This window comes from Sorex araneus, chromosome 1, assembly GCF_027595985.1.
Source record: "Sorex araneus isolate mSorAra2 chromosome 1, mSorAra2.pri, whole genome shotgun sequence".
Classification (NCBI taxonomy): Eukaryota; Metazoa; Chordata; class Mammalia; order Eulipotyphla; family Soricidae; genus Sorex; species Sorex araneus.
Window position 1 is genome coordinate 64,035,663 of NC_073302.1, and position 27,965 is coordinate 64,063,627.

The 27,965-nt window shown below is 36.4% G+C and overlaps 1 protein-coding gene across 7 annotated transcripts in view; it reads left to right on the forward strand.

Annotated features, from left to right (window-relative positions):
- Positions 1-27,965, forward strand: part of PTPRD (protein tyrosine phosphatase receptor type D) — a 1,592,809-nt gene that overhangs the window by 1,442,502 nt on the left and 122,342 nt on the right. For 2 of the 7 annotated variants that reach the window (XM_055135912.1, XM_055135889.1), the window contains 5 exons: positions 384-544; positions 7,143-7,157; positions 12,417-12,529; positions 26,976-27,017; positions 27,527-27,624. In XM_055135912.1, coding sequence (XP_054991887.1) covers positions 384-544; positions 7,143-7,157; positions 12,417-12,529; positions 26,976-27,017; positions 27,527-27,624 — 429 coding nt within the window. The remainder of the gene's footprint in view (positions 1-383; positions 545-7,142; positions 7,158-12,416; positions 12,530-26,975; positions 27,018-27,526; positions 27,625-27,965) is intronic. The other 5 variants (XM_055135897.1, XM_055135904.1, XM_055135922.1 and 2 more) reach the window with 3 other exon arrangements.

The window sequence follows — 27,965 nt, forward strand, 5'->3', positions numbered from 1 at the left end:
AACATTTGTGATGGGTTAATTACTGGAACTTTAGACTTCACAAAATCATTTACTGTACCATATAGATACCAATGAGAACTGTCTATGGAGTCATTTATACCATCAAAAATAATTTTATTATAAACCATTTATCCTCTAAGCAAACAGATTGCACATCCTCTTTGGTTCCTTTCTTTCCTCTCTAATTCCTTTACTTATAATCTGCCCTATAGTCTCCCCTTCCTTATCTCCAGCTACTCTAACCTTCCTACCTCTCATTTTATTGCAGAATTATTTCACACACACATCAAATCGACTATGCCTTAATCATTGTTTCTTCTAATGTAAAATACACTGTCAATAGCCATTATTTTGGAGCTAACATGGATTATTTTTTTTCTCAGAAGATGTATGCAACCAGCCCCTACTCTGATCCTGTCGTGTCAATGGATCTGGATCCACAACCAATTACAGATGAAGAAGAAGGCTTGATTTGGGTTGTAGGTCCTGTCCTTGCAGTAGTCTTTATCATCTGCATTGTCATAGCGATTCTTCTTTACAAAAGGTAAGTTTGCCCAGTATTGCTTCTGCAGTCTTAGGAGCTCGTGTGTGGCGACATCTCTCTGTAGTCATTATGTGGGTGTTGTAATAGAAATACCTCAGTGCAGTCTCAATAATCATTGTAAAAGTGTCTGCATTGGAATTATAAGTAAATCTTAGAGCTATGCTACTCAAAATCTTGTTCAGTGTATTGTTTAAACATTTTCACATCATGCAGAGATCCTCTATTCTGAGCTTCTATAAGCTGTGTAACTTTTTTGCATGATATTTGAGATAGTACTATGGGTAGATAAATATCATAGATATTCACACTTAATTGTTTCTGTCTATAATTGCTCTATTTCAACATTTATCCTGACTATTACAAGTGTGCACATTGTGTCCATTTCATCAGTTGATCACACACATGTTCTATGAGGTTTCCTTCCCTGTGAGGATTTCTCAAAACAGCAAAGGTAGCAAAAAAATGAAAATATCAGAAGAGAAACATTTCTTTATTTTCTTATTTATCTTCTAATCCGGATTCATGTTAGCCAATTCTGATTTGTGTTCAAGATGAAATGAGAGATACTGTTTTTCTTTTTAAAAAGTAAATACCTGGGCTGGAGATAGAGTTCAGTGGATAGAGTGCTTGCTTTACACACAGTTAAATAGGATAAAATCCCCACAACCATATACTGGCCCCTGAGCTCAAAGCCAAATTAAACTCTGAGCACCTCTGGGTGTTGAAAGAAAGAAAGGAGGAAGGGAGAAAAGAATGGGACCTCAGTATTTATAAGTACCAATATGACAGCCTGTTTGACTACAATGATGATGCAAATAATCTAAATATATCTTGTACATTTTTAGATATTCTCATTTTTTTTTATTCTGTTTCCACCTCCATTACACAATAAGCAAGGTATGTGTTTTCACTAGGTCACTGACCAGTCAGTTGTATAGGTGACATTAAGAATTAAAAAAACAAACAAAAAACAAAAGCAAAACAAAACAAAAGAATTATTTCCACCATTACTTTCTGACCTACAATATATTTGTAATATCAGATATATTTAATATATGAAACTAAACATTTTTGATACATTTTCTCAACACTCAGAGCTAAATTCTGAATCATATCTAGATCAATATTTTATCATTCAAATTTTATTTCATGAAACTTTCTTCCCATTTTCTTTTGTAGTGTACCTTATTTCAGATGCTCCAATATGGTCTTTACCTCTTCTATAACATAGCTTCCCCTTCCCTTCTTCCTTTCATCCCCTCTACCCCAAGCACCTTAACTTAAAATTTCAGATGAGAATTTTTTACTTTGGTTTTTGCTTATGTACTTTATCTGGTTGTCTTCCCTTTCTTTCTCCTACCCTATAGCTCTCTTCATTGGAGTTCCTGTAATTATTTCTACCCACATTCCTTTGTTAAAGATAGTGTTATACTCCTGAAATAACTCCTTCCCCCAATATCTTTTACTCTTGATGAAAAAAATAATACCATTTAAGATATTTTTCCTTTGGAAAAAATATATATCTTATGAGACTGTATTTCTTTTCTTTTCCTGCATGAAAGGAAATTGGGGAAAAAGAACAAATATGTTCATAATCACAGCCCATTAAATTGCCTTTCCAAGTTTAGAATAAGAATGAAAAAAGGCCATCATCTTTTTTTCCTGATCACTACCATCACTCAATTTTCCATGCCATAAAATAGCTGAAAAATCACATAATTAAAGGTTAAAAATCCCCTTTTAAGTGCTGGTCTCATTCCTCCAGTCCCAGTTTGTATCTTCTCAGTGTGCATCACATGGTGCCCCCTCCATTTGGTGGTGCCTCCCTTGTTTAAGAGTTAAGGGTGGGGAATACAAGGTGCCCACATCACTGAACAACAACCTTGCCTGTGTTACATCATGTCAGCTCATCTTTACTGTCATTGTGCTGCAATTACCACTATACATATATATAATCTCAAAAAAACAAAGGTTTTTATTTTCCCTATTGTGGGATTCATTTCAGGAAGCAAGTGTCATTTAACAGAGAAGTACATGATATTTGTGCATCTATTTGTAAAAGTTAAGTAATAGGATTTTAAGGTTACAGAGGTAGTTCAGTGGGTAAGGCACTGGCCTTGCATGCCCCTGGCCACTGGTTGCATCCCTGATACTCATATGGTCCCTCCAGCCCTTCCAGGAATGATTCCAGGGCACAGAACAAGGAGTGAACCCTGTTCACTGCCAGGTGTAGTCAAAATAGAACAAAGCAAGAGAAGACTTAAAAACCTAGGATTTTAACCTTGATAAAAAAATAATTAAGATTCTTTTAAGATTTATAATTGTTTTTCTTTTATTATCTTCATGTGAGGGGAGGAAAATCAGCTGTTATAATTTTCCCTAAACCCTGCAAAGAGAGAAATAAATTTTAAAGGTTTTATGACTCTGTTAAAATAGGAGCATTTTAGTGTGTGCATATGTAAGCATCGTCTAATGCAATTGTTGGAAAATGCACACATCCTCGAATGCTAAGTATATTTAGCTAACCATCTGAAGGCCCATGAAGCGTTTCTGAAATAGAAATGCTTGCTTCAGCAGTAAAGAACATTCCTGACTTGAAATTCAAGTAGACCCAACAATGTCCTTCTTGATTATCATGAGGCAGTTTAAAAGGAAATCTTCAGTAGGCAATGAATAGTCTCTTTTATGGCTTTGATTCTGAGCAAAATTAATTATATAATACATACTTCATCCCATTTTTTTAAATGCCTTTCATTTATGTACAGGTTGTTGGTAATGAATGACTCAGGATTTATTATTGTTGTTATTAAAATATTTCACTTTCTGTGTTCCTGTATGCAAATAATACCTTGAGTATGTAATGAGTACAGAAAAAGTTTGAACTCATATTATCTAATAATGCCATTTATCACATAGATCTATTTACAAGACCAATTATAATAAGAGTAGGTCTCTACTATGAATGGTTTCTCCGTGTGAAAAGAAATACATTTTGTGCAGCACCCTAAGGAGAGTCTAATTCGTAAAATACCTACTAAACTATCATAAAATTAAAATATGTTTGTTGGGTCTCAATGTTACAAATCTTTACAGAATACTATTTTCTGAAGTTTTATACTATATAGTGATATGTATAATTGTGTGTGTTTGGCGTCTTGGGAATCAAACCTTGGACCTTAAAAATGTAAGCAGGTGTTCTATTATTGAGCTATATCCCTGTCCTATATACAATGATTTTTAAGGCTACATAAGAGATGGTAGCATTATTGAGAAATTATACTGAACTAGAAGATCATAAACCTGTATTGAAGTATAAGCGTTATAACTAGCTGGTCTTATGGAACAACAAATTGCACCTAAACTTTAGTCCTTGCTTTCCTTATTTATAAAATAAGTTGGTGGGCTAAAGAAATAACTTTTCTAATAATAATACTATATAATCTAAAAACTTCATGAGTTAGTGCTATGTTATTTCTGCCTCTAGTGTGAGTGTGCACATATATATGTATGTATATATATATACATATATATATATTTAAAAACATGACACCATGTTGCTGTTGTTCATCCAGCTATCCCCATAGTAAAAGATTATAGAAAACAATAGAGCTCTAAGCTATGCACTTTCTTTCTTTGGACATTAGTGCTAGAACTTTCCAGTAATTATTTCTGTAAACAAATAAAGCAGAATATAAACCTGGCTATGTGAAACCAAATCCATTTGTTTCTTTTGTCCCCATTTTATTGAGGCTTGTGATTTACGATGTTGTTAATGATATTTTCATGCATATGTCATTCCAATACCACATTCCTCACCAGCTCCTTCCATCAGTGTCCCAGGGGCACCTCTTCTTTGCCCACTCAACCTCCCCCCACCCCATAAGTCAGCTCTGTGGAGCAATTCTGCAGTTCTGTTGCCTTTGGCAATTTGTTGCCATACATGATGTATATGTACATCATATTTTATTTATCTAGACTTGAGCATTTGTATTGTTTCTAAGTCTTAGCTATTGTCATTAGTGCTGCAATGAGCATAGGACACTGTTTTTTTGTTTGTTTGTTTTTCAAATAGTGCCTTTGGGCCCTTGAGACAGACATCAAGAAGAGGAATTTCTGGGTCATGTGGAATCTCAATTCTTAGTGTTTTGAGAAGTGGCTATATTGTTTCCAAACAGGTTGATCCAGCTGATATTCTCCAGTTAGAAGTATTTATTATTTATTATGGGGGAAATGGAAATGTAGTTTAGGAGATTGGAAATATTAAAGGCCTGAAAGTTAACATCCTTCAGTAATTGTCTAGCCAAATAGACACTGTAGAGTAAGTAAATGATTTGAAGCTCCACCCTACCATGTTGAATTCTGAGGACTTTGAGGTAAATGGAAGTCAAATACAGATTTCAGCTTTTTTAACTTTTTGCAAATAACATAGATATCTCTGGCCTTTGCCTCTTTTCTCTTTCTGCGTCTCCCTTCCATATATTTCCAAGCAGATATCAAAGAAAGAAATATAGTTCCAAATATTTTGAGATGCTCTTTAAAATATTTGCTTAACAGGCCCATCTGGGCAAATAATTCTGACGGAGTTTGCCTTCTGAGCATTGAGTAGATCCTCCTCTAAGCTTTCAATATCTTTCCTCTCACATGCTGGTGTTCTTCTTATCTGGCTAATTCTAATTCATGTTTTAGAAATATGTAATGATGCTACCTGCTAAACAGAAATACCTTTCTTGGTGCCTCCCTTTTGCTCTCCTGCCCTTGCAGTTTAGGTAGTCTCAGGTTGCCTTTTATATGTTTTGCAATACTTTATAACTCCTTATATTGTAAAGCCTACCAGATCACAATTACTACCCTTTTCTTGTGTTTCTGTCCCTGATAATTTACAAGGGACAGAAAAAGTCATCTTATTCTTCCTTATACTCTTGTGCCTAGAAGAGTGCCTGGCATTTAATATTAAATAATCAAATTTATACAAGGCAAACAATGTTAAGCCCAATTTTTTTTTCAATTGTTTACTCCATCACTCAATATCACCTTCATCTTCACTGGCAAGAATTGTTATAAAACACACAGGAAATAGTTGAAATTTACCTATTCCAAGTGCCTTAATCTTAGATATTCACACCAAATATATACCCATGTGTATGTTGAGGCTGACATTTCTGTTGAAGAAAAGTGGCTCATATATTATGCATTTCATCTAAGTACTCAACAGACTTTCAGTACTCAAAACTTATTCACTAAGTTGTTTGCTGATATTTTCCTACAGCTGATTCACTAATGGTCCCATTATTTAAAAATAAAAAGAAACATTTTTTAACCTAGTATACCAGACCAATCATTTAAATTAAGATTTAAAAGATTTAACCAATGTGTTTGTTATCATTTTCACTATTAACTTTTTATGTGTGTTTGTATGAATTCAGTGTACATTTTTGTCATTTTTGAGTAGGGATGGAATGGATTATCTTTAAGCCAGGTGTTCTAGCAAATTTTTCAATTGTGTAAGGTTGGCTGGATCCCTTGAATTTTGCAATTGAAAACTCACTAAATACTTTGCTGCTTGCCCAAATATGAGGATTGTTTAGATCAGTCATTTATAAGAATAGGTAAAGATTCTATCAAAGATTTTGGCCTTAAAGTTCTCCACATGAAGACTATGCTTATTTAAACAATCTAAACAATCCACATATTACACAGGTAAAAGTATCTATGAGCATGATCGATATGTGTTCACAGACAATGGAATGTGTCTGTCATGTCATTGGGCTGATATGATCAAATATTTTGGCAGGTTTGTCTAGCTATATAGATTGGGTGATGCTCTGTGGATTTATAATAATGAGTGTTATATTTTCCAAAACTGAAAATGTATTTAATATTCTATTGAATAAATAATGTTTGTCATTACCTTACTTATCAAAGATGTTTGAAGAAATCATTTCTGTCACTTTATTAACTGATGCTGTGTTATAAAATTGTGCAAATTTTTATGCAGTTCATTGCAATTTGCAGATATTTTATATCATTAAAGGAACAATGTACAACTTAAATGGAGACTATTTAAATGAATACAGTTCTTGTGTGGAATAATGTTGCATTCCCATTAATGTTTTCTTTTGGCACGTTTTGTGAAAAACAAATTCTAGATTTGCAATCAGATGCTTCCTGGAATGTAATTAACTGTCCCAATATTAGTGGGTTGATGGATAAAAGTGAATGTGACATTATCACATACAAAAAATTTGTATTTATTAGCAATATATGCTCATGTCCTCCATTGATGTCATTATTAGAAACCTTTAAATGTTTTGAAAGAATGTCATTGCCTAATGTATGTCAGTGATTTGTCTCTACTTGTGAGCTTCGTTTTTTTAAATCTTGGTTGTCATGGTTACCCTCCTTACCATTGGCCAACTAACATTTAGCTTCTCTCTCTCTCTCCCCTTTCTCTTTCTCTCTCCTTTTCTTTCTTTTTTCTCTTTGCTTCTCTCTTTCTTCCTTCCTTTTTTTCTTCCTTGCTTTCTTTCTTTCTATCTTTCGTTCTTTCCTTCTTTCTTTCTTTTCTTTTTTCTTTTTTTTTTGCTGCACTAAAATGGAGCAGTAAACCTGACAGGTGAGGAAGAGAGAATATACATACCCCTTTATTGCTCAGTAAGAAAAAACAAAGATACTAATGGGTTTTGGTGCTGAAAGGGTGAGGGTGGACATTGAATATAAGATAACATCTAGCAAGTACAAGATGGACAACATACAGATAACGTCATTTTGATATTTTTTGCAGTGAACTTTAGAGAATTTTCAGTTTTACCATCATGTTATTTTTATTGAGGTAGCATATTTAGCAAGTTTCCATATGATTGTTTATGTCTTGCAATGCTACTTCACCCCCTACTCTGCTCCCCTCCAGAGAGTCAGTTCCCTTCCATTGGTTGTCCTTAGTGTCCTTTTCCCTTTCTGCTACTTTGCATCCTCAGTTGGCTGTTGTGTTGTGTTTTGATATTTAAATGTGTCTGGAAGAAATAAATTAGTTTGTCTGTCTAAAAGGAAGCAACAGATTGTTTTTATTTAAAGCTGTGTTTGGAAGGTCCTAAAACCAGTTTCTGAGTCTTACTAACAGTCAAGATTTGGTGAGCACTTGTATGTGTCAATATGTGTGCAGAACAGAAATGTTAGGTGTCCTAACCATTTTGTTTTGTTTTGTTGTTGCTGAAGATTAATTTTCAAGTTTGATCTGGAATAATTGCTCAGTACAGAAACACTAGCATTTTCACACCCTGCCAAGAAGAGTAGCAGTGCTATAGTGAAACTCTCAGCTAATTCCCAATTATTTTCTATGTCTTCCAATCTAAAGTAATAACAATGTATCAATAGCCATTTACCCTTTATGTTTAACAGTCCAATATGAACTTTTAGCTTTCTAATTTACTATAAGATATCTATTCTGGCATATATATGTCGACATGTATGTATAAAATGTTAAAATTATGTGCTCAGTGGAGGATTTTAGTGCCTATGTAACATGATTTCCTCCCAGTGTTATATTCTGTCATTTTCAGTAAGTTGTCTCTGGACAAGAAGCCAGAGACATCAGCATCATCTGAAAAATTGATTGAAATACAAATTTCTAAACTCTGCTATAGAACTACTAGATCAGAAATTATAGGCATATCACATTGGCCAACAACCTGTAGTTTAAAAAGTCTATTCCATTGATTCTGATACAAGCTAAATTTTGAGAACACCTACATTATTTTCTCTAAAGTCACAGAACACCAGAGAGCAAATTACACTACATTGTCACTGACAGAAAACTTAATACCTCTGTGAAGATATTTTTTGGTTATCACATACAAAATGTTTTTTTCCCAGCTAAATGATAACACACTGTGAATCCACTTAATATAACAGACATCTACCGCATCTGTCTCCCTCCATATAATAATTGTTTAACACTCCTGTCTAATCTAAAAAGGAGATTTAGAAACATCTGACTTACACAAGGAAGTAGACAACATCGTGGCAGCATCACTGTTAACATTCTTAATGGTGTCAGAATTGCAAAGTGTTTGAACTGATTATTTTGAATCCTAATAGCAGAGATTTCTAATACATGACTTTCTTCCAAGAGCCTGTGCCTAGATGCCTGTTATAGGTCCTATAACTCACACAATCTGCTTTCCTTGTTCTCCTATTTTGCCCCTACTTGAGAGCCAGGTTGAGAATACATAAAAATGAAACAGATCAGAACAAAGAGTAGCATTTGTTGTTGTTATTATTGTTGTACAATTTTACAACCCAAACAACCACTCACTTTTAAACTGTTAGTAGTTTCTGCATATTGAATGTGTCATGTGACATACTGATTCCATTTTATTCCTATAATTTCTGCATATGGCACATATTTCTCTTTGAGCAATAAGCTACCATCATGCTTATAATTTTAATATAAACAAAAAGCAATATTCTTAATCTTGCCTAGACTATTTGCTTTTTTCTAAATAAAAGTGGTAATGATAACTCTAAAAACACCAGGAAAAGCATTATATGTTCACAGTGATCCCGGTTAAATCATTCTATGCCATTTAATATTGCAATGGATTTCATTTTTTAAAGGTTTTTATCATTATACAAGCCACTCTTCATCTTGTGAACCTTTCTTAGAAATCCTATCTATTAGGGAAAAAAGTCTTTTTAAAATCACATTTGTGTTTTAAAATAAAGTGATTGGAGTTTGGGAAGTTACCATTATCCCTGTGGTGATCACCAAAACTAAGCAAGGATAGGCTGAAGCGATTGTATAGTGGATAAGGTGCTTGCCTTACAGACAGCAGACCTGGGTTCAGTCCCTGGCACCATATATGGTTCCCCAAGTCCTGCCAGGAGCTGTCCCTAAGCACAGAGCAAGAACTACTCACAACTAGATGTGGCTGAATTCACTGCACCCCCCACCATCCACACAAAATCCACAAAATTAAACAAAGGAAAAAAATTTCAAAAGCTTGCCCCAGGTCTTGATGGATTTTATTTGAATAAAGTGAGTGAGCAGGTAGTTATTAAATGTTAGGATACCCTCCATGTATTACACGTATGGGTTGTAACTTTAATCTCATACTTTGAGTTTTTTGAAACCCATCTGAACAAGATACAGTTAGCAATTTTCCTGATACTGGATCAATTGACTAAATTTGTAGAGAGTATTAGTTTGCTCTCTCTCCATCTTTCCAACTTCACCCAGCCTGTCATCAGTGGAGAGGAAAAACAACAACAGCAAAAACCAAAAAAAAAAAAAACTCTGAGGTTGTATCATTATACCTAAAGGAGAGAAGTAGTTCTTTGTTCAGATACTTCTTTTAGTTCTTTTCTTTATTGTAAAACATTGCATCATGTTTTACAATACTGTTTCTGGCAGGGTGTATCACACACTCCGGCACCACACCCTTTCTCCAGAGTGTGCTCCCCACATCCCTGTTCATTTCCCTCATCCTGTCTCCAGTACAGCAAGCTTCATACTGAAGACCAGATATTTCTAAGTCTGATTTCCATCATCCCACAAAATTCACAATAGAATTACTTTAAGATAAGAGAAAAACTCAGGTTTGAGTCCTGTTATCCAGCACATCAGCGAAGAAATATTTCCATGCTCACTGAATGAGAGGACCGCAACATACGAAGGCCCCTGAGATTATGTGTGGGTGAAAACCAACAGGGTAATTGTTATACCGGGGATTGATTAGCGGATCACACTCAGGGACATATAAACTGTTTAGGTTTTGAATACTTAAGGGAAATAAATGAAAGGGAGTAATTCTCAGCATGATGAAGCAGATATCAACAGCATAAGCAGTGACACTTCCTCCTGTGAAGCTACTTCTCAGATTCTTCTCTCACATGGTCTTTTGAATCCCTCTTTTCTCCTCTTTTTCATCCTCCTCACACCCCATCTTTCCTTTTCCTTTTTATTTCCCACTCCATACAGCTGGGTCTTTGGCATGTCTCAGCTGCACTGCTTCCCTTTGTGCAGTGGCAGAGAAGAGCTTTGCAGGGTATTCTGTCCTGCTGCTATACCTGACACCAGATGCTAAGATAGGAAACTTGTTGGCAAGGCAGACTTGGGTCTGGGTTATGAGAGAGTGAGGTGTTGAATAGGGCTTACCCACAAAACTCATGATGTCACAAATGTTTTGCTAAGGAAAGTATGCTCGCTCAATTAGCAAAATGGAAGGAAGGCTATTTAACAAGATTCCTCTGACTAACCATGAAACAAATTTGGGTGTGGTAGGGGTGGCACTGAATAAGAACCTATTGTTAAAGCAACACTAAATGAGTTGTACCTGGGCTGGAGTGATACCACAGCGGTGCCGGTGTATCGGGTAGGTAGGGCATTTGCCTTGCACGCAGCTGACCCAGGTTCGATTCCCAACATCTCATATGGCCCCCTAATCACCATCAGGAGTAACTCCTGAATGTATGAGCCAGGAGTAACCCCTGTGCATTGCCAGGTGAGACACCAAAAGAAAAATAAGTAAATAAAATGAGCTGATGAGCTGTATCACAGCAGTTGAAGGAGAAATGCAGAATTCTTAAATATTGCGCATTACTCCTTTTCTCAAGTAAGAATGTGTTTGCTGAGGACTTAGCCTAAAGGATATTGTATATGCTCTGAATATAGGAGGCCTGGATTTAACTCCCAGGACCACGTGTTGTGGGCCTATCCCCCCCACTTCCAGAGTACTGTGAGGTGTGGCTCAAAACAGAGCCAAACAAAATACTGTAAGCAGAGATGAAATACTAGAATCACAATTCCAGCCTGGAGTTTGCTGGAGTTAGCATTTGAAACAAAGCATTATTAGAAAATACTTTCATTTGTTAAGTGAGTTTTAATCTAATCTGAAAAAAAAAATGTCAGGCACTATCCTGTAATTATATGGGTTTGAAAATAATGGATAAAGAAATCTTATTAAAGAAACTGAAGGGTTTGCATAGACATCTGTTGAAAATTCATTTTAATACCTTACACCAATTAATTTAATAGATCAATAACTAGCAATTAGACCAAAGATAAAATGAATTATGTGAAGAACTATTGAAAATAAAGCATGGTTAGCAGCTTATCTGTCTCGAATTATCATCAGGAAAGGGCTACTAGTGCTAGGCAAAATTACTTTTTCTCTCTTTTGTGATTGACTGTCACTAATGGACAAAGTATTAACTGCAGGTTAAGAGTAAAGCTATCCAATAGAATTTATTTCCCCGGAATTTAAGTAGATAGAATACTAAGTTGACAGCCTTCTAGCCCCACTTCTCCTACATATTAGGCAAGCTTAACATCTTGAAAGACATCTCTCTGCTTTGTGAGAAAATCCAATGCAGTTCCTACTTCATAGCCTCCTATTAGATTTGCTTAGATAGAGGCCAGATTTGTGGGGTGGGGTGAGATGGCATATTGGACTCTTCAGCAAATAGGTACTTTCAGAGGTTTTTCTCTGATCAATACAGTCATTATTTGCTGCCAGGCTTATTCTATCCCGTTCCTCACAGATTCCTTCTTCTGCTGAATATGTGCTGAGTCAGGACTGAAACATGCTTCACCGACACCATCTTCCAACCTTAAGGACTAGCCACTGAATGATTATATTCTAAAGCTGAAAGAGGGATGTACATTATACGCTTAAAAACTTTAAATCTGAGGAAACACCAGAGAGAGGGAAAACTACCTAAGCAAAGTCACAAAATTAGCCGGTCAAAAAGTTATAAAACTCAGATAGGATGCGGTGGCAGGGAGGAAGACTTTGATTTCTGTTGGTGTCAACTTGTTGTGTTGTTTTTTTGTTTGTTTGTTTGTTTTTCTTAAATACGTATGTTCCCTCTACAGGAAAAGGGCAGAATCTGACTCTAGAAAGAGCAGTATTCCGAACAGTAAGGAGGTTCCTTCTCACCATCCAACAGACCCAGTCGAACTGAGGCGCCTTAATTTTCAAACCCCAGGTAAGAGATGTGACTCATCTTAAACAGGACGCCAATGGTTTAACAGCGCACTTGACATTGCCTTGAGAGAGAAATCTATCACTTTATTTTGAAAAGTTTGCTCACCTTGTTTTTTTACTTTAGTAAACATAAACATAAGTTTAAATGGAAACTCAAGTATCCATGCAAATGTACTATGGGATAGAAAAGTGTAAAAAGCATAATTCTCTAATGTTTAGGAAAGCTGTAATATTATATCAATGCGTCCTATTTTTTGGATAACCCAGTATATTATTTTCAATTACATTTTTTTGAAACAAATTTGGTTTCTCATAAAATAATAATGGATGGGTGGATATTAAATCATTCATCCAGTTGCAAAGAATAGATTTATTCTATATTTTCTTACTAATTTTTGTTACCCTAAAAGAAATGGGAGGGATCTAGGAGGGAAGAAAGAAACTATAAAGCAAAAAAATTAAATCTTTTTAAAAATAAGTATTCTACTAAATCTCACTAACAAATTTAGACTTCTTACTGGAGAGATAGGCTGGAGCGAGAGCACAGCAGGTAGGGCATTTGCCTTGCACACAGCCAAACCGGGTTCGATTCCTCCATTCCTCTCAGAGAGTATCCCATCTGCACAGCAGAGCCTTGCAAGCTACCATGGTTTATTCAGTATGCCAAAAACAGTAACAACAAGTCTCACAATGAAGACGTTACTGGTGCCTGCTCGAGCAAATCGATGAGCAAAGGGAGGATAGTGCTACAATGCTACTAGAGAGATACATAAAGTGACCAAAAATAAGAAAAATGTGCTTGTTTATAAAGAAAAAAATTGAATGCTTCAGGAAAAGAAAATTATTATTCCTGCTAGGGACATTTTGTACAATATTGTTAACTCAAGCCTAGCTCAAATTTACTTTATTTTAAATCATGTGTATAAAAAAAGTGTGGCAAAAAATGAGTGGTACAGAGAGCTAGAAATATGAGAGACTCTATCTGAATATCTCATGATAATGAACAAAGTAAAAAAAATCTGATATAAAAGAATTTTAGATTAAAATTTAGTTGCAGTAGTTTATCCTAAATGTTTGGAAACTTTTTACTGCATCAAATAGATATCCTAACTAACAGTATAATACAGCACAGATTTGTTGAACTATTCACTTGCAGCACATTACTTTGAATTTAATATATATGTGTTATTATATTTCTTTTATAATGTAGATAGAGTTATACTATCTAGTTAAAGGGAATGTCTGGCATTTTCAATGTGGCTACACAAATCATCATAATCACAGATTTTTTTATACTATATCATGCAAAATTGCACTTTAAATATTGCTTTTTATAATAAAAGATAGAGCTGTTTTAAAATAAAAGATAGGGCTTAAGGTGTTTGCCTTGCAATGCAGCTGACACCAGTTTGATTCTCCAGCTTGATATATTATAGCCCCTGAGCCCTGTGGCTATGACAGAGCTCCCTCCCCTGATAATAAAACAAGTGAAAACAAACATCTACTACAACCAGAAAGAGACTCAAGTGGTCAAGCACATGCTAACATGGACTGCTCCTGAGTTCCATTGCCAGCCTCATTTGGTGCTCCAAGCACTGTTCTGTGTATCTCTGAAGGTGCCTGAGACTCTATCTTAATATCTCATGATACTGAACAAAGTAAAAAAAAAAAAAACTGATCTAAAAAAGGATTTTAGATTAAAATGTAGTGATCCGGTGCATGAGTCTTTGTATAAATGATGCATGGCTCATTTATACTTTACCAAGAGAACACGTTTTAGAACTGGATAAAATTATCCTGGTATCTTGCTGCTCAGCATTGCTCACACCTCCTTTGGCTTTTATGCAAAGTGTGATCTATATCACGAACAGTCTTGGTGTTCGGAGTCAGAGCTTGTATACAGTGAGAGGAAAGACAAAGGTAGCTAGTATGTAGTGAGTGGGAGACAAAGGTAGCCCTCTAAAAACAGAGAGTCAGTGGGGAGTTGCAAACCCTCATTTCTGCCACTACCAATAGAAAATGTTTCCAGGCATAACTGTAAAGCTTATAGAGGAACTGTATAGGAAGAATTATTAGTAGAAGGCTGGTGACTACAAACAAGGAATAGCAAGGCTTCCTATGAAGGGGATCCTATTTTCACATATTTCACGGGCAATTATTAAATGTATCCAAGCCTAAGAATGCAATTAATTTTCCCAATGGATACAAAAATATTAGGTCCATTAATAGAAGAGCATGTCAAATTCCATATACCATAAGAATAGTATTATAAATGGCATGCCATTGCTTATACCACCGATGACTATTCTATCTGCCAAAAACAGTAACAACAAGTCTCAAAATGGAGACGTTACTGGTGCCCGCTCAAGCAAATAGATGAGCAATGAGATGACAGGACAGTGACAGGCACTATACTATATTAAAATGGGGCCTTACATATATAAGAAGGTATCACCACTGAGATTAGCCTTATCACTGCTGAAAGAAAAGTGTGTTAAGGAGGTGAGAAGAGATTTAGGAGAGAAAGATAATAGTGGAAGAGAAAGTGTCCTGAGATCCTAGGATATTTTCTCAGAAAATATCAAGATCGTGTCCTTTAGCTTAGGTACACAGTCTACTCACATTTGATTTGTTAAAATAGACTAGCCGTCTCCAGGTTTTATGACATGGTCTATTGTCCTGAGAATTTGACCCACTTAAAAAGGAAATAGACTCTGATGTTAGTATAAAATTTATAGAAATGTGACTCTTTGCTCCAACTGGGATGGATTCCAGCCAGTGACTATGAATTGCCTTAATTATTTGCCAAAATACTGAAAGCTAAAGTGCATGTCTTAACATGGCAACCTTTTATTTTTTGGTTCTCCCCTCTGCTGTTATTAATCAATAATTGAGGATTTTTCCAAATAATAAAGATGCCCTTTATAAGGTGCTCAATTAACCCAATATTATGACTTTAGTTAATGTCTTATTTTAAATTTTTAATTTTTTTAGTTTTTCTGGTGTTTCTGGGCCATACACAGCAGTGCTCAGGGGTTGCTCCTGGCTCTGCACTCAGGAATTACTCCTGGTAGCAGAACATACAAAAGGCCAAGGATCAAACTCGGATCAACTACATGAATGGCAGATGTCCTACTGCTGTACTATAATTCCAGCACTATTTTTTTTTTAAGTCTAAGAATTTCACTATTTGAAATTTGCTTGGATATATATATCTTATCTTTGAGTTGACATTGAATATCCACAAATATTATGAATACAATAGTCTATAAGACGAGCTTGTGTTAAGTCTGTAGTGCATGATAGGTATGCATAAATAGGGATTTATCTAATCATATTTTCCCTTCAAACAAGTGACTTTCAATGAGAGAAGAAACCTATGATGTATATGACCAACTCTGAGCACAGAACTTGTTCCTGGAAGCAAAATGATTTTCCCTCCATATGGTCTATGGTAATAAAAGTACCCAGCATATGTTGCTTGGAAGTTCATTTGAAGTTCAGTAGATCTTTTATAAGGTGAATAAAGAACAAGGTTTAGTGTCCTAACATACGAATTTTACATTAATTTTTTAAAAATTGTAAATAAAATATTTATTTGCTTTTTTCTTACAAATATTATCATAGTGTCTAAACCTGAGATTTTTTGGTCTCAATTCCACTTCCTACTTAAAAGATATAATTTAGGGCCAGATAGGTAGTTCATACTGTGTTCTTTTCCAGTGAAGAACAAATACCTAGACTCCAACACTAGTCGCTGTTCTTTGTGAGAAGTGCCAGTCTCTTTTGTGGAGCTGATACTTTATTGTTGTTTTGATTTGCATTTTCCTGATTATTGGTTATATAGAGTTTTTCATATGCTTTTTGGCCATTTGTATTTCTTCTTCCAGGAAGTTTCTGTTCATCTTTTTGGATCTGGAGAGTATTATACTGAGTGAAATGACTAAGACGGAGAGCAGCAGACAGAGAATGATCATTCATTTGCAGGATGTAAAGAAGCAGTAGAGAATACACAGAGAGCAATGCCCAAAGACAATTGAAAGGAAGGACAGGAAAACTGATTCCTAGTAGAAAGTTTGCCACCCTCCAGGAAGGGGGTCCCAAGGACAGAAAAGGGAGCACTTTGGCAATAATGGGGGGCAGTGATCACTCAAAAGGAGAACTGGGTGCTGAAAGAAGATAAAGCTATATGCGCAATTCCCTTTCAGTAACAGTGTTGCAAACCACAGTGCCTAAGAGGAAAAGAAAAAGGAAAAAGAAAAAGTGCCAGCTGCAGAGGCAATTGGGGGACAGGAGAAAAACTGGGAACAGAGGTGGAAGAAGTAGGTACTGGCAACAGTGTCTGGGTGCTCAGACACTGTATGCCTGAGTCTCAAGCATGAATAAATTTGTAACTTTATAATTCATGGTGAGTCAATTCATGTTTTACAAAGGAGCAAATACCTCAAATGTAGCAGTAAGGTATGTGCCAGGTCAGGGAAGGTCTTCCACAGCACAGAGCCCCATGACCATAGCGAGGGGCCGCCCTGGGGGCCTCTAACATCACCAGGGTGGTCCAGAGAATCCCCAGCACTGCAGCACGACAAGCCAGAATAGCATCACCTCCCCAAGCCTCACATTGATTTGCCAGCCTGGGAGTTGGCAGAGAATCCCTGGTGGGGCCCTGGGTTTCCTGAGTACCACTTGGGAGTTCTTCCCACAATAAAGGCAGGGTGCTCTGCTTGAAGATCTTTCCAGAAGTGTGTATATCTATCTGTTTGGGGTATCAGTCTCCTGTTAGTTTTATCTGTTAAAACCTCAGTTACCGAATCTCTTAGGGGAATATGGCTTGCAACCATCCATGAATTATTGGTGTGCAGGGTTAGTTAGAATGATTGTGGAACTCACAGTAGAAGTGATGTTTGCTAAATCAATGACATGCAGAAATGAAATGGAATCTTTAATAGGTAAGAAAGTACTGTTTAGCTAGACTTAAAACTTCAAATTAGTACTTTAAAATTGGCATATCCACTCATCTGTGGAATATAGAATAATAGACTGGGAGTCTAACACCCAGGAATAGTAGAAATAAGTACTAGGAGGTTGACTCCATGGCTTGGAGGCTGGTCATTCATTCTGGGCAACTCAGAGAAGGGAACACCAAGTAAAATGTGGTTAGAGGTCATGTGGGGGAGGGGTGATGCGTGTGGAATGTAGACTAGAGACTGAACGCAATGGCCACTCAACACCTTTATTGCAAACCACAACACCTAATCAGAGAGAGAGAGAACAAAAGGGAATACCCTGCCATAGTGGCAGTTTGGGGTGGGGGGAGGTGGGACTGGGGTGGGTTGGAGGGACGCTGGGTTTACTGGTGGTGAAGAATGGGCACTGGTGAAGGGATAGGTTCTCGAACTTTGTATGGGGGAAACATGAGCACAAAAATGTATAAATCTGTAACTGTACCCTCACAGTGATTCACTAATTAAAAATTTTTTAAAAAACTGAAAAAATAAAATAAAATAAAATTGGCATATCCTTAACGGAGAGTGAAAATTTTAAGAACAAATTTGCTAGAATTATTATCTACAGATAAAGTCTTAGGGTATTTAAATTCTTTTGGAGGATGACATAGAAGTGACTGTAGGGGGTTGAAATGAATGTTTTCCACTTAAGAGTACTGGTTTCAACCCCTTAGCACCATCTAACAATCTGAGCACCACAGACCCAGGAGTAAATCCTGAGCTTGCTTGCTGGGTGTGTTCCGAAAGTTTAAAAAAGTAACAACAGGGGCTGGAGCAATAGCACAGCGGGTAGGGCGTTTGCCTTGCACGAGGCCGACCCGGGTTCAAATCCCAGCATCCCATATGGTCCCCTGAGCACCGCCAGGGGTGATTCCTGAGTGCATGAGCCAGGAGTGACCCCTGTGCATCGCCGGGTGTGACTCAAAAAGCAAAAAAAAAATAAAAATAAAAATAAAAAAGTAACAACAAATGGCTTGTTTATACTTGGGAATTTTTTAAAGAGATTTTTAAAAATGATGATCAGTTGTTATAAAAGCCTCATTTTCATTCTGTGGATGACCTTAATATGTTTGCCCTGAAGCATACATGGATAGTAACTGATTGATGGGCTATGAAAAGCAAAAACAAACTTGTAAAATTAGATGCATCAGAAATAGCAGTATCAGCAGCAGAAATGCATGTGCAGCAATTGAATACGTTTTGCACATTTTGGTGGTTTCTCTTATTCATCCATTATTATCATTTATTGAATCAAGCTGACAAGATCCATTTTTTTAATCTATCATCTTTTACCTTTTACTGGAAGAAATGTAGGTGGATGTTGATGATATGGCCTGAGAAAAGTAGGTGTGGGCTAGAGATATAGTCAAAGCCAGTGGGGCCCTTACTTGAGTATGACCCACCCAGATTCTATTCCTGGCACTCCATAGGGTTCCCCAAGATCCAACAGGAGTCCTCCCTGAATTTAGAGCCACGAGTAAGCCCTGAGCACTACCAGGTGTGGTCCCAAGATTAAATAAATAATAAATAAAGGATAGAAAAGAAAAATAACACCAGGTGTGAAAATGGCAGGTGTGTTTTTGTATTTATATTTTAGAAACCTTACTTCATTGAAACTAAAAGCTAAAAATTTATGCCATGAGGAAACATGGTGTGTGATTAATTTATGGAGTTTGTGCTTGTCTGAATTCACATGTATTTGCAATAGCTTTCCCTTATTAAAGAGTCTAATATGAACTAAGCCAAGTTGTTGTTGTTTTACCAAGAAGCAATTATACTTTACGGATCAATGTTCTATTATGTCTTTTAACTTATCATTTGTGAGAAAAATTATAAACAGAAAACTTATATTCTGGGAGATTCTATATAGTGCCCAAATTATGTTAAAAATTTATCAAGTCTTCAAGTCTATTCACTCCTTTTTAATTTTTTTTTAATTTTATTGATTACTTTGAGATAGTTTAAAGATTTCATGTTTGGGTTACAGTTACATAATGATCAAACACCCATCCCTCCACCAGTGCACATTCCCCAACACCAATATCCCCGTCATACCCTCCCTATTCCATTCTCCCCCTGCCTCTATGGCAGACAATATTCCCCATACTCTCTACTTTGGGGAATTATAGCCTTCAACAGAGACACTGAGAGGTCATCATGTTTGGTCCATTATCTACTTTTGGCATGCATCTCCCATCCCGACTAATTCCTCCAGCCATCATTTTCTTAGTGATCCCTTCTCTATTCCATCTGCCTTCTCCCCTCCACTTGTGAAGCAGTCTTTCAGCTATGGGGCAAACCTCCTGGGCCTTGTCTCTACTGTTCTTGGGTGTCAGCCTAATGTGATGGTATTCTATACTCCACAAATGAGTGCAGACCTTCTATGTCTATCCCTCTCTTTCTGACTCATTTCACTTAACATGATACTCTCCATGTCTATCCATTTATAAGCAAATTTCATGACTTCATCTCTCCTAACAGCCACATAGTATTCCATTGTGTAGATGTAACAAAGTATCTTAAATCAGTCATCTGTACTAGGGCACTTGGGTTTTTTCCAGATTTTGTCTATTGTGAACAGTGCTGCAATGAAAATATAGGTACAGATGTCATTTCTACTGTGCTTTTTTGCATTCTCAGGATATATTCCCAGAAGTGGTATTGCGGGGTCATGTGGAAGCTCAATTTCTAGTTTTTGAAGGACTTTCCATATTGTTTTCGAGAAAGGCTGGGCCAGTCAGCATTCCCACCAACAATGAAAGAGCATCCTTTTCTCCCCAAGTCCACACCAGCACTGGTTGCTTTTGTTCTTTTGAATGTGCCAGTCTCTGTGGTGTGAGATGATATCTCGTTGTTGTTTTGATTTGCATCTCCCTGATGACTAGAGATGTGGAGCAGTTTTTCATGTGCCTTTTGGCCATTTGTATTTCTTTTTTGAGGAAGCTTCTGTTCATTTCTCCTCCCCATTTTTTGATAGGGTTGGAGGTTTTTTCCTATACAATTCTACTAGTGTCTTGTATATCCTGAATATTAATCCCTTATCAGATGGATATTGGGTAAATATTCTTTCCCATTCTGTGGCCTCTTTCTGTATTTTGGTCACTGTTTCTTTTGAAGTGCAGAAGCTTCTTAGTTTGATGTAGTCCCATTTGTTTATGTTTGCTTTCACTTGCATAGTCAGTGCTGTTTCATCCTTAAAGATGCTTTTAGCTTCAATGTCATGGAGAGTTCTGCCTACATTTTCTTCTATGAACCTTATAGATTCATGTCTGATATTGAGGTTTTTAATCCACTTTGATCTGACTTTTGTGCCTGGCATTAGACAGAGGTCAGAGTTCATTTTTTTGCAGGTAGCTATCCAGTTTTCCCAGCACCACTTGTTAAAGAGGCTTTCTTTGTTCCACTTCACATTTTGTTGCGTGAATGTTTGTGAGGTGCTGAGATAAGGAACACGGAAGAAATGTCTTGATTAGAGGACTAAGGCTCTCTCTGGCTCTTAGCAAAGGCAGAGGGCCTAGTGGACCTCCTTTTATTTATCATGGTAGCTCTAAAGGACACAATATAGTGACATCACCAAAGGCATCAAAAGATGTTACAGGAAGACCATTGAGGCAACATTATTTCCTTGTATCTGCAGGCCAGTAATCTAGGCCTCAGGAAAGAAGATGCAAAACCAAAACTGAAACCTTCCTTGGGCTAAAAGCACTTGGATTTACTTCCCAAAGACAAAACTAAGCCCTGCACCTGAAATCTACATCCCAAAGACTAGGCTGGGCCAGAGTCTACAATTTACAATATCAAAGGTCAGGTCTGGCTAATGCCATCTGCATGTCAAAGACCAGCCAGGCTTCTGTGAGAGAAAGAAAACTGCTCTTTTCAGTATACTGAAATTATTTTTCTGAAGGCAGCTTGAAGGGGGAAAATGTTCAGCTTCATCCAAACCAGTCAGGACACAGGAGAAATCTCACTCATTTTCATGGGTCCCTATGTTCCTGTCCGTAGTACAGTACAGTATACATGGGCTCGCCCTGGTAGCTCAGTCCAGCCCCAACAACATTTCTTGCTCTTTGTCAAAGATTAAGTGGCCATATATTTGGGGGTCTGTGACAGGTCTATTCACTCCTTGAGCTATGTTTTCCTAATTGTTAAAATTGGGGACTTAAGCAAATTGGTGAATTAATAAAGTGAATAATATTAGAAGTAAATATTGTCATATTTCTATACAAGGCTTTGTGTCTCGTTCTCATTGTCTTGGGAATGAAAGCATATAAGTCTCCACTCTCAACTATTTTTAATTGTGTGTGTGCTCTGTATGTATATATATATATATATGTATATATACACAGATATACATTTATCCCGACCACCCACATGGAAGATTTTAGTCTGTTCAAACAAAGTTCAAAATCTAGTTCGTGAGATGTGGCCTGTAAGAGTGATTTCTTCAACTTTTCACACTTGTTTTTTAATAAAAATTTAAATGCACAAGACGGGACTGGGGAGGGGCGGAGGGATGTTGGGTTTACGGGTGGTGGAGAATGGGCACTGGTGAAGGGATGGGTTATTGAACTTTGTATGGGGGAAGCATGAGCACAAAGATGTATGGATCTGTAACTGTACCCTCACGATGACTCTCTAATTAAAAATAAACTAATAAAAAAATTAAATGCACACTGAAAACTAAGAAAAATTAACAGAATAATCTGGGTTTTTCGTGTCAATTGAAAACTTGAAAAACTTCACCTTCTTAGTCCTGTTGCATCCCTAGAAGTTATCCACTAGACCTGAAGAGATAGTCTGAACATTCTAGAACTTTTCACAATCTATATTCATTCTGACATTGAGACTGAATATTAGTTGCCATTCATGTCATGCTTATTGAAAGTTTTAATAAAGTTGAGAAATGCTTTTCTTTTCTTACTTTCTATTGAAACAAATTAAAGGCAACTCTAGAAGATTGCTGGCTCAAAAAAATGAGAATGAGTGAATTTCTTAGTGGAATCACTTTAGTGGAAGCATCTTTAGTCATTGACTTTACCAACATGGCCCTTCAACCATCAGATACTTTGCCATTGCTTAGAAAATCAAACTGCCAAGCCAAATGTTGTGCAATAGGAGGATGGCAGAACCACTTACTGAGATATTGTTGTTTACCACCTGGGCTAACTTTTGCATGTCATTAAACATTTCAGGACTTGAGAATCCTCTAATGTAAAATAAGAATGCTGGAAAAAGTAACATCTAAGGCACTTCCAGCTTAAAATATCATGCTTCTTAAGTCTTTCTTCTTGCAAAATTAAATTTTTATTTCTTATAAGGAAAGCACTTTGACAATTCTACAATAAGTACATTTCTAAATTATGATCAGGTGTCATGCTTTTTCTTCCACCATAAGGCAGATTTCACACTTATTTTTCACATTGACAGTGTTATGGATTTCATAGATCAGAATGAAAACACTGCTCAGATTCAAGACTCAGATTCAGATTCAGGTGTGCCTTTAAAACACATTTTCTGTTGTGTACTTGTAGCTTAGAACTATTGTCTTCATGAGCTGCACACTTGTAGTCATGAGTGAGATACACCTGATGTCCTGTCCTGCTTATAATTGCTAAAATAGTAAAACTTGCTAAAAGAGCATCACCAAGAAGAAAACTCATCTCCTTATAAAATCTGATCTTTTGTTGTTGTTTAGTTTTTGTTTGTCTTGTTGCCGCAAGCAGTGTTTAGGGCTTGTTCCTGGTTCTTCACTCAGGGATCACTTCTGGTGATGTTTAGGGAACCATATGGGTTGCTGAGGATTGAACCCAGATCAGACTCCTGTAAAGTGTCTTACCATAGTGCTATCTCTCCAGCCCTTGATGTTATTTTTTAACGAAAAAATTTTACACATGTGTATATAATGTTAAAGCACACACACACACACATCAGCAACCTCTATATGACTAAGAACCATTACTGAAAAGTTTAAAATTGCAAGTTTCTGTCGCAACATCATCCAGATCGATAGCACAGTGGTAGCACGTTTGCCTTGCACACAGATGACCCGGGTTCGGTTCCTCCGCCCCTCTCGGAGAGCCTAGCAAGCTACTGAGAGTGTCTCGCCCGTATGGCAGAGCCTGGCATATTTGATATGCCAAAAATAGTAACAACAAGTCTCACAAAGGAGACGTTACTGGTGCCTGCTCAAGCAAATAGATGAACAAAGGGATGACAGTGACTTATTAGCCATCCATAAGTTCTTTTCATGGCAGTTTATGTTTATCTTTTATTCCCATTTTTGATAGGATCATTGCTTTTCCTCTGAAGCTTTGTAAGAGCTTTATTTTAAATTTGATGTAGTTCCTCTTGTTAATTTTTCCTACTACCATTGTTAATGCAATTATTGAATATAGAATGTTTAGTTCTATCCCAAGAGCATTTCCCTGGTATACTATATGGATTTCATCTAATGTAAAAGTGTTTGACATACGTTGAAAGAACTTTTGTGTGTGGTGTGAGATACAAATTAGTTTTATATTTTGTCCCACTTCAGAATTGTGATACATGAGATAATGATTTGGGGATACTCCTGACTCAGTGCTCAGGAATTCCTTCCTGTTGTGTTCTGAGGACTGTGTGATAAAAGGAATCAAACCAAGGTTCATGCACTTGCAAGGCAAGTGCTCTACCACTGAGCCACATCTCTGGCTTTTTACTTATTTTTACTTATTTTTATATTTTAAATTATATTTTAATTTTAAATATATTTAATATATATGTGTATGTATTTACATATATAAATAATTGTATTTTTACTTATTTTACTGTATAGCTTAGAAAGAATATTAAAATATCTGAGATTATGATGATGTAAAATCACTGTCCAAATAAAAACCTTTATTTTCAAATTGTGAGCAATGATCAGAAATGACACTGAAAGATACTGAGTTAACTTTATTCTTTCTTAGTGTCAGGTTTTTCCATTCAGAAGTTAACCCACTTGATTGTATCATAAAGGGAAGTTTGGGTGTTAGTAGCACTATTTGCAGTAGACTTTTGATACTTGAACTACAGAATTTTATAATAGAGTAGTTTCATCCTAAATCTGTTTCTTAACGTAATTTTATGCTGATGATCAGTTTTTCTAATTATGTTCTGTAGTATATGATTTGGTTAGCTAACGAAAATATTACTAAATAATTCAAAAATAATACTTAAAAATTCAAGAATTGAGAATTCAAGTACATAATTATGGGTTCTAATTTAAGGAGTAAATGCTACATTGCATGTCTCCAAGAAGAGGTGCAATAACTTTAAATACCTTTACATAGGAACTGTTCCTAAATTTAACAAAATAATGCTCAGTTATTCCATATGTTCTTAAATCTCATCTACATATGGTAGAAATAAAGGTTATAAAGAAGGAAGTGACTCTCTAGCCAAATTGCCAGTCAGAATTGATGTAGCTCCACGTTTTTATTTTACTGATACTGAAACTGAGGTGCTTGATAAAAATGATTTGTCCCGTTTAGTCACTGGCAGCACTAGAATTCAAATCCAATATTCTAGGCCAGGATCCCTCCTCTTCTTCTACCACAACTCCTTTGTTTTTCGGAAGCTTCTATGCTGTCATTTTGACTTTGGAGTTGGACACACTGACAAATAATGATTCTTGAATACTATGATATCTTTGTATTATGTGTGTGTTTGTAAACTGATGTACAATATAGTCAAGTAGTGCAGGTTTGCTTGGATTACTTGGCAAATTAGTTCCCAAAGTAATACTTGCAGACCATGTGTCAATGCATGCCAGAAGTAAATATGTTGATCGCATCTTTGATTTTTTTATGGTTTTCTACTGCAATACTGTTATACTAATACTTTTCCCATCTCCAACTGGCTTTACTTTTTGCAGCTTTGAGCAGTAATTCAGTCCCCTACGCCTCCCTGATTGGCTCTGTGTCCTCCCTCTCTAGCCAAACCACCACTCAGTCCATATATGATAATAACTCCCTCCCACGATTCGCTCGAAAAGGTCTAAACATCTTTGTCTCTATTATTTTTTCTGTTAAAATCATTGTAATGGATGTCCACATCATTCCATTTCCATTTCCAAATCAGCCAAGAGTCTCTTGTGCCTAGCATTCCTCTTCTTGTCCATTGGGGGTGCCTCATCTGGATAAGATCACTTTAATTATCAGGCCACTGTCACCCACCCACTCCCTCCACAGAATGTAAATTTGTTCAGTTCTGCAATCGATATGGCAAAGTTCCAGAAATAGACTCCAACAATTTTGTCCAAATGCATCATTTTGTCCAAATGCATAATTATATCAACAACAAAGAGTTCTACTTCCAAGTGCACACAATTTTATTGGATCTTCCGTTATGAGTTTAGCTGATGGGAAGTGCACCTTCCTTGTTCTGAATGCTAAAACATCACATTGCATCACCCTATGCAAAACAATCATCTGGAAGAAGGAAAACAGCTTTTTATTCAATTTAGTAGAACTGTTGATAGTTTGGCATTTAAGTTAAAGGCACCTACTGGGTGACTTTCCAAAGTGGCACAAATCCTAAAATACCCATAAAGTTGCCATGTGTCGTGTTGACTTAATGATTAACATTCTACAGCCTAATGCTCTCTAAGGAATCCATGGGGAAGTAGAATGTCATCTGAAGGCTTCCAGTTTGAGTCCCTCCCTCATTCTTTTCCTTTTCAGTCTTCCCTGGGGCCATACTGGTTCAAGTTTGCTACCAACTGGAATATGTATTTACCAGATATAAGTCAGCAATTCTTTATTGTGCTACTCTTGAAAATGTAATCAGAATGTGATTTCAAATTAAGTAGAAAAGAAAAATAATTGGAAATTACTAAAATTAATGGTGGTTGATTTTTAACAGAATCTGTAGAACTGATATGTTTTCAGCTGCCAGACTGAACCAAGATGTGCCAGCCCTGCTTTTCTGTGCCCTCCCTCTTTCCCTCCTGGACCCCTCACTATTTGCTCACTCTCCTGCATTCATTTCCCATCCGTGGACAAAGATGTTTACACCTGAAGTAGATTGTAAATTTCCTAGGGGCTAAATAATGTCAACCTGGGGCAAAAATTCCACAAAGCTGTTGGTGTGGCCTAAACTCTGGGGAGCTACACCCTCAATCTCTACAATCTGCTACTAGTGGAAACATTTTTGAAAATCAGTTTGTCATTTGTGTCTGATTTGTTGTGAGTGATTCTCTCCTTTGAGCATGCCATTCTCTTTGTCCATGTTTGCATGTGGACGTCGGTCACCTACAGGTTGATGCAATATTAAAGCGATCTTAATCTGGTCAGAATGTTTAGTAAGTCCTGTAAAATGTGCAGCCTATTTAGTAGTCCTTTTAAAACGTATCTCATACAATCCATTTCATTTTTTTAACAAAACCGTTATATTTTATTTACACCATCATTTCCTTTGCAGGTTCAGATGATTCCGGTTACCCTGGTAACCTTCATTCTTCAAGTTAGTTTTCCTTGATTATGCATAAGTCACTTTATGTTTCCTTTCAAGCTACTACTCTTTCCCTTTTAGGCCCTTCTCTGTGTCTGTTTTCTTAGTTGACTGTTTACCACTTAATTCCACACGAATTCCATTTCACACAGAGCAGGAGAAGGAGTTTGAAATGACATAACAGTCATTACTCAAAGCAGAGGTTGACATCAAGCCTGACCGTCAGTGTTCTCCACTAGCTAACTGCATTGATTCATAGCACAGTAACACCTTTCTTTTACACTAGGAGTGCTAGTTTGGGGATAATGCTTGGTGCCTTTTCATTTGGCTACAAAATTCATCCTTCAAGAGCATGTCCTGCTTTGAGTAACCAAACTATCTGCCTGCTTCCTCACATTAAACATCTTTACTACTCACATAATTTTCAGGCCATTTCTAACTATTAGTATTTTCTGTATTTTTTGGATAGTTAGCATCATTTGCATTTGTTTTCAAATGTGTTTCTTCTTTACTTTTAATAGGTATGGCTAGCCATCCTCCAATACCTATCTTGGAACTCGCCGATCACATTGAAAGGTTGAAAGCAAATGACAATTTGAAGTTTTCCCAGGAATATGAGGTAATTCAATATATTTATACTTGAAAGTTGTTTCAAGAATTGCAACCCCTTTTCTTTTTTCACAATATATGAAGATTTAGCAGTGCTTTTTCTTTTAAATATGCTGGAGACTGATGTAAAAACTTTAAAGTATCTGTATAATTATTGCAATAATGATACTTTTAAGAGGTAGTATATGTGACTTTCGCTTTTCTGTCTAAAATAATACTAGAAATATTATTAAGATAGCACTATGTTCCCAGAAAATTACCTATTTTGAAGCGCTAGTGGATTACATGAGTATTTAACAATTCTAGGCAATGTAAAGGCTTAGTTGGAATTCTTTATAAAAATGCATGAAA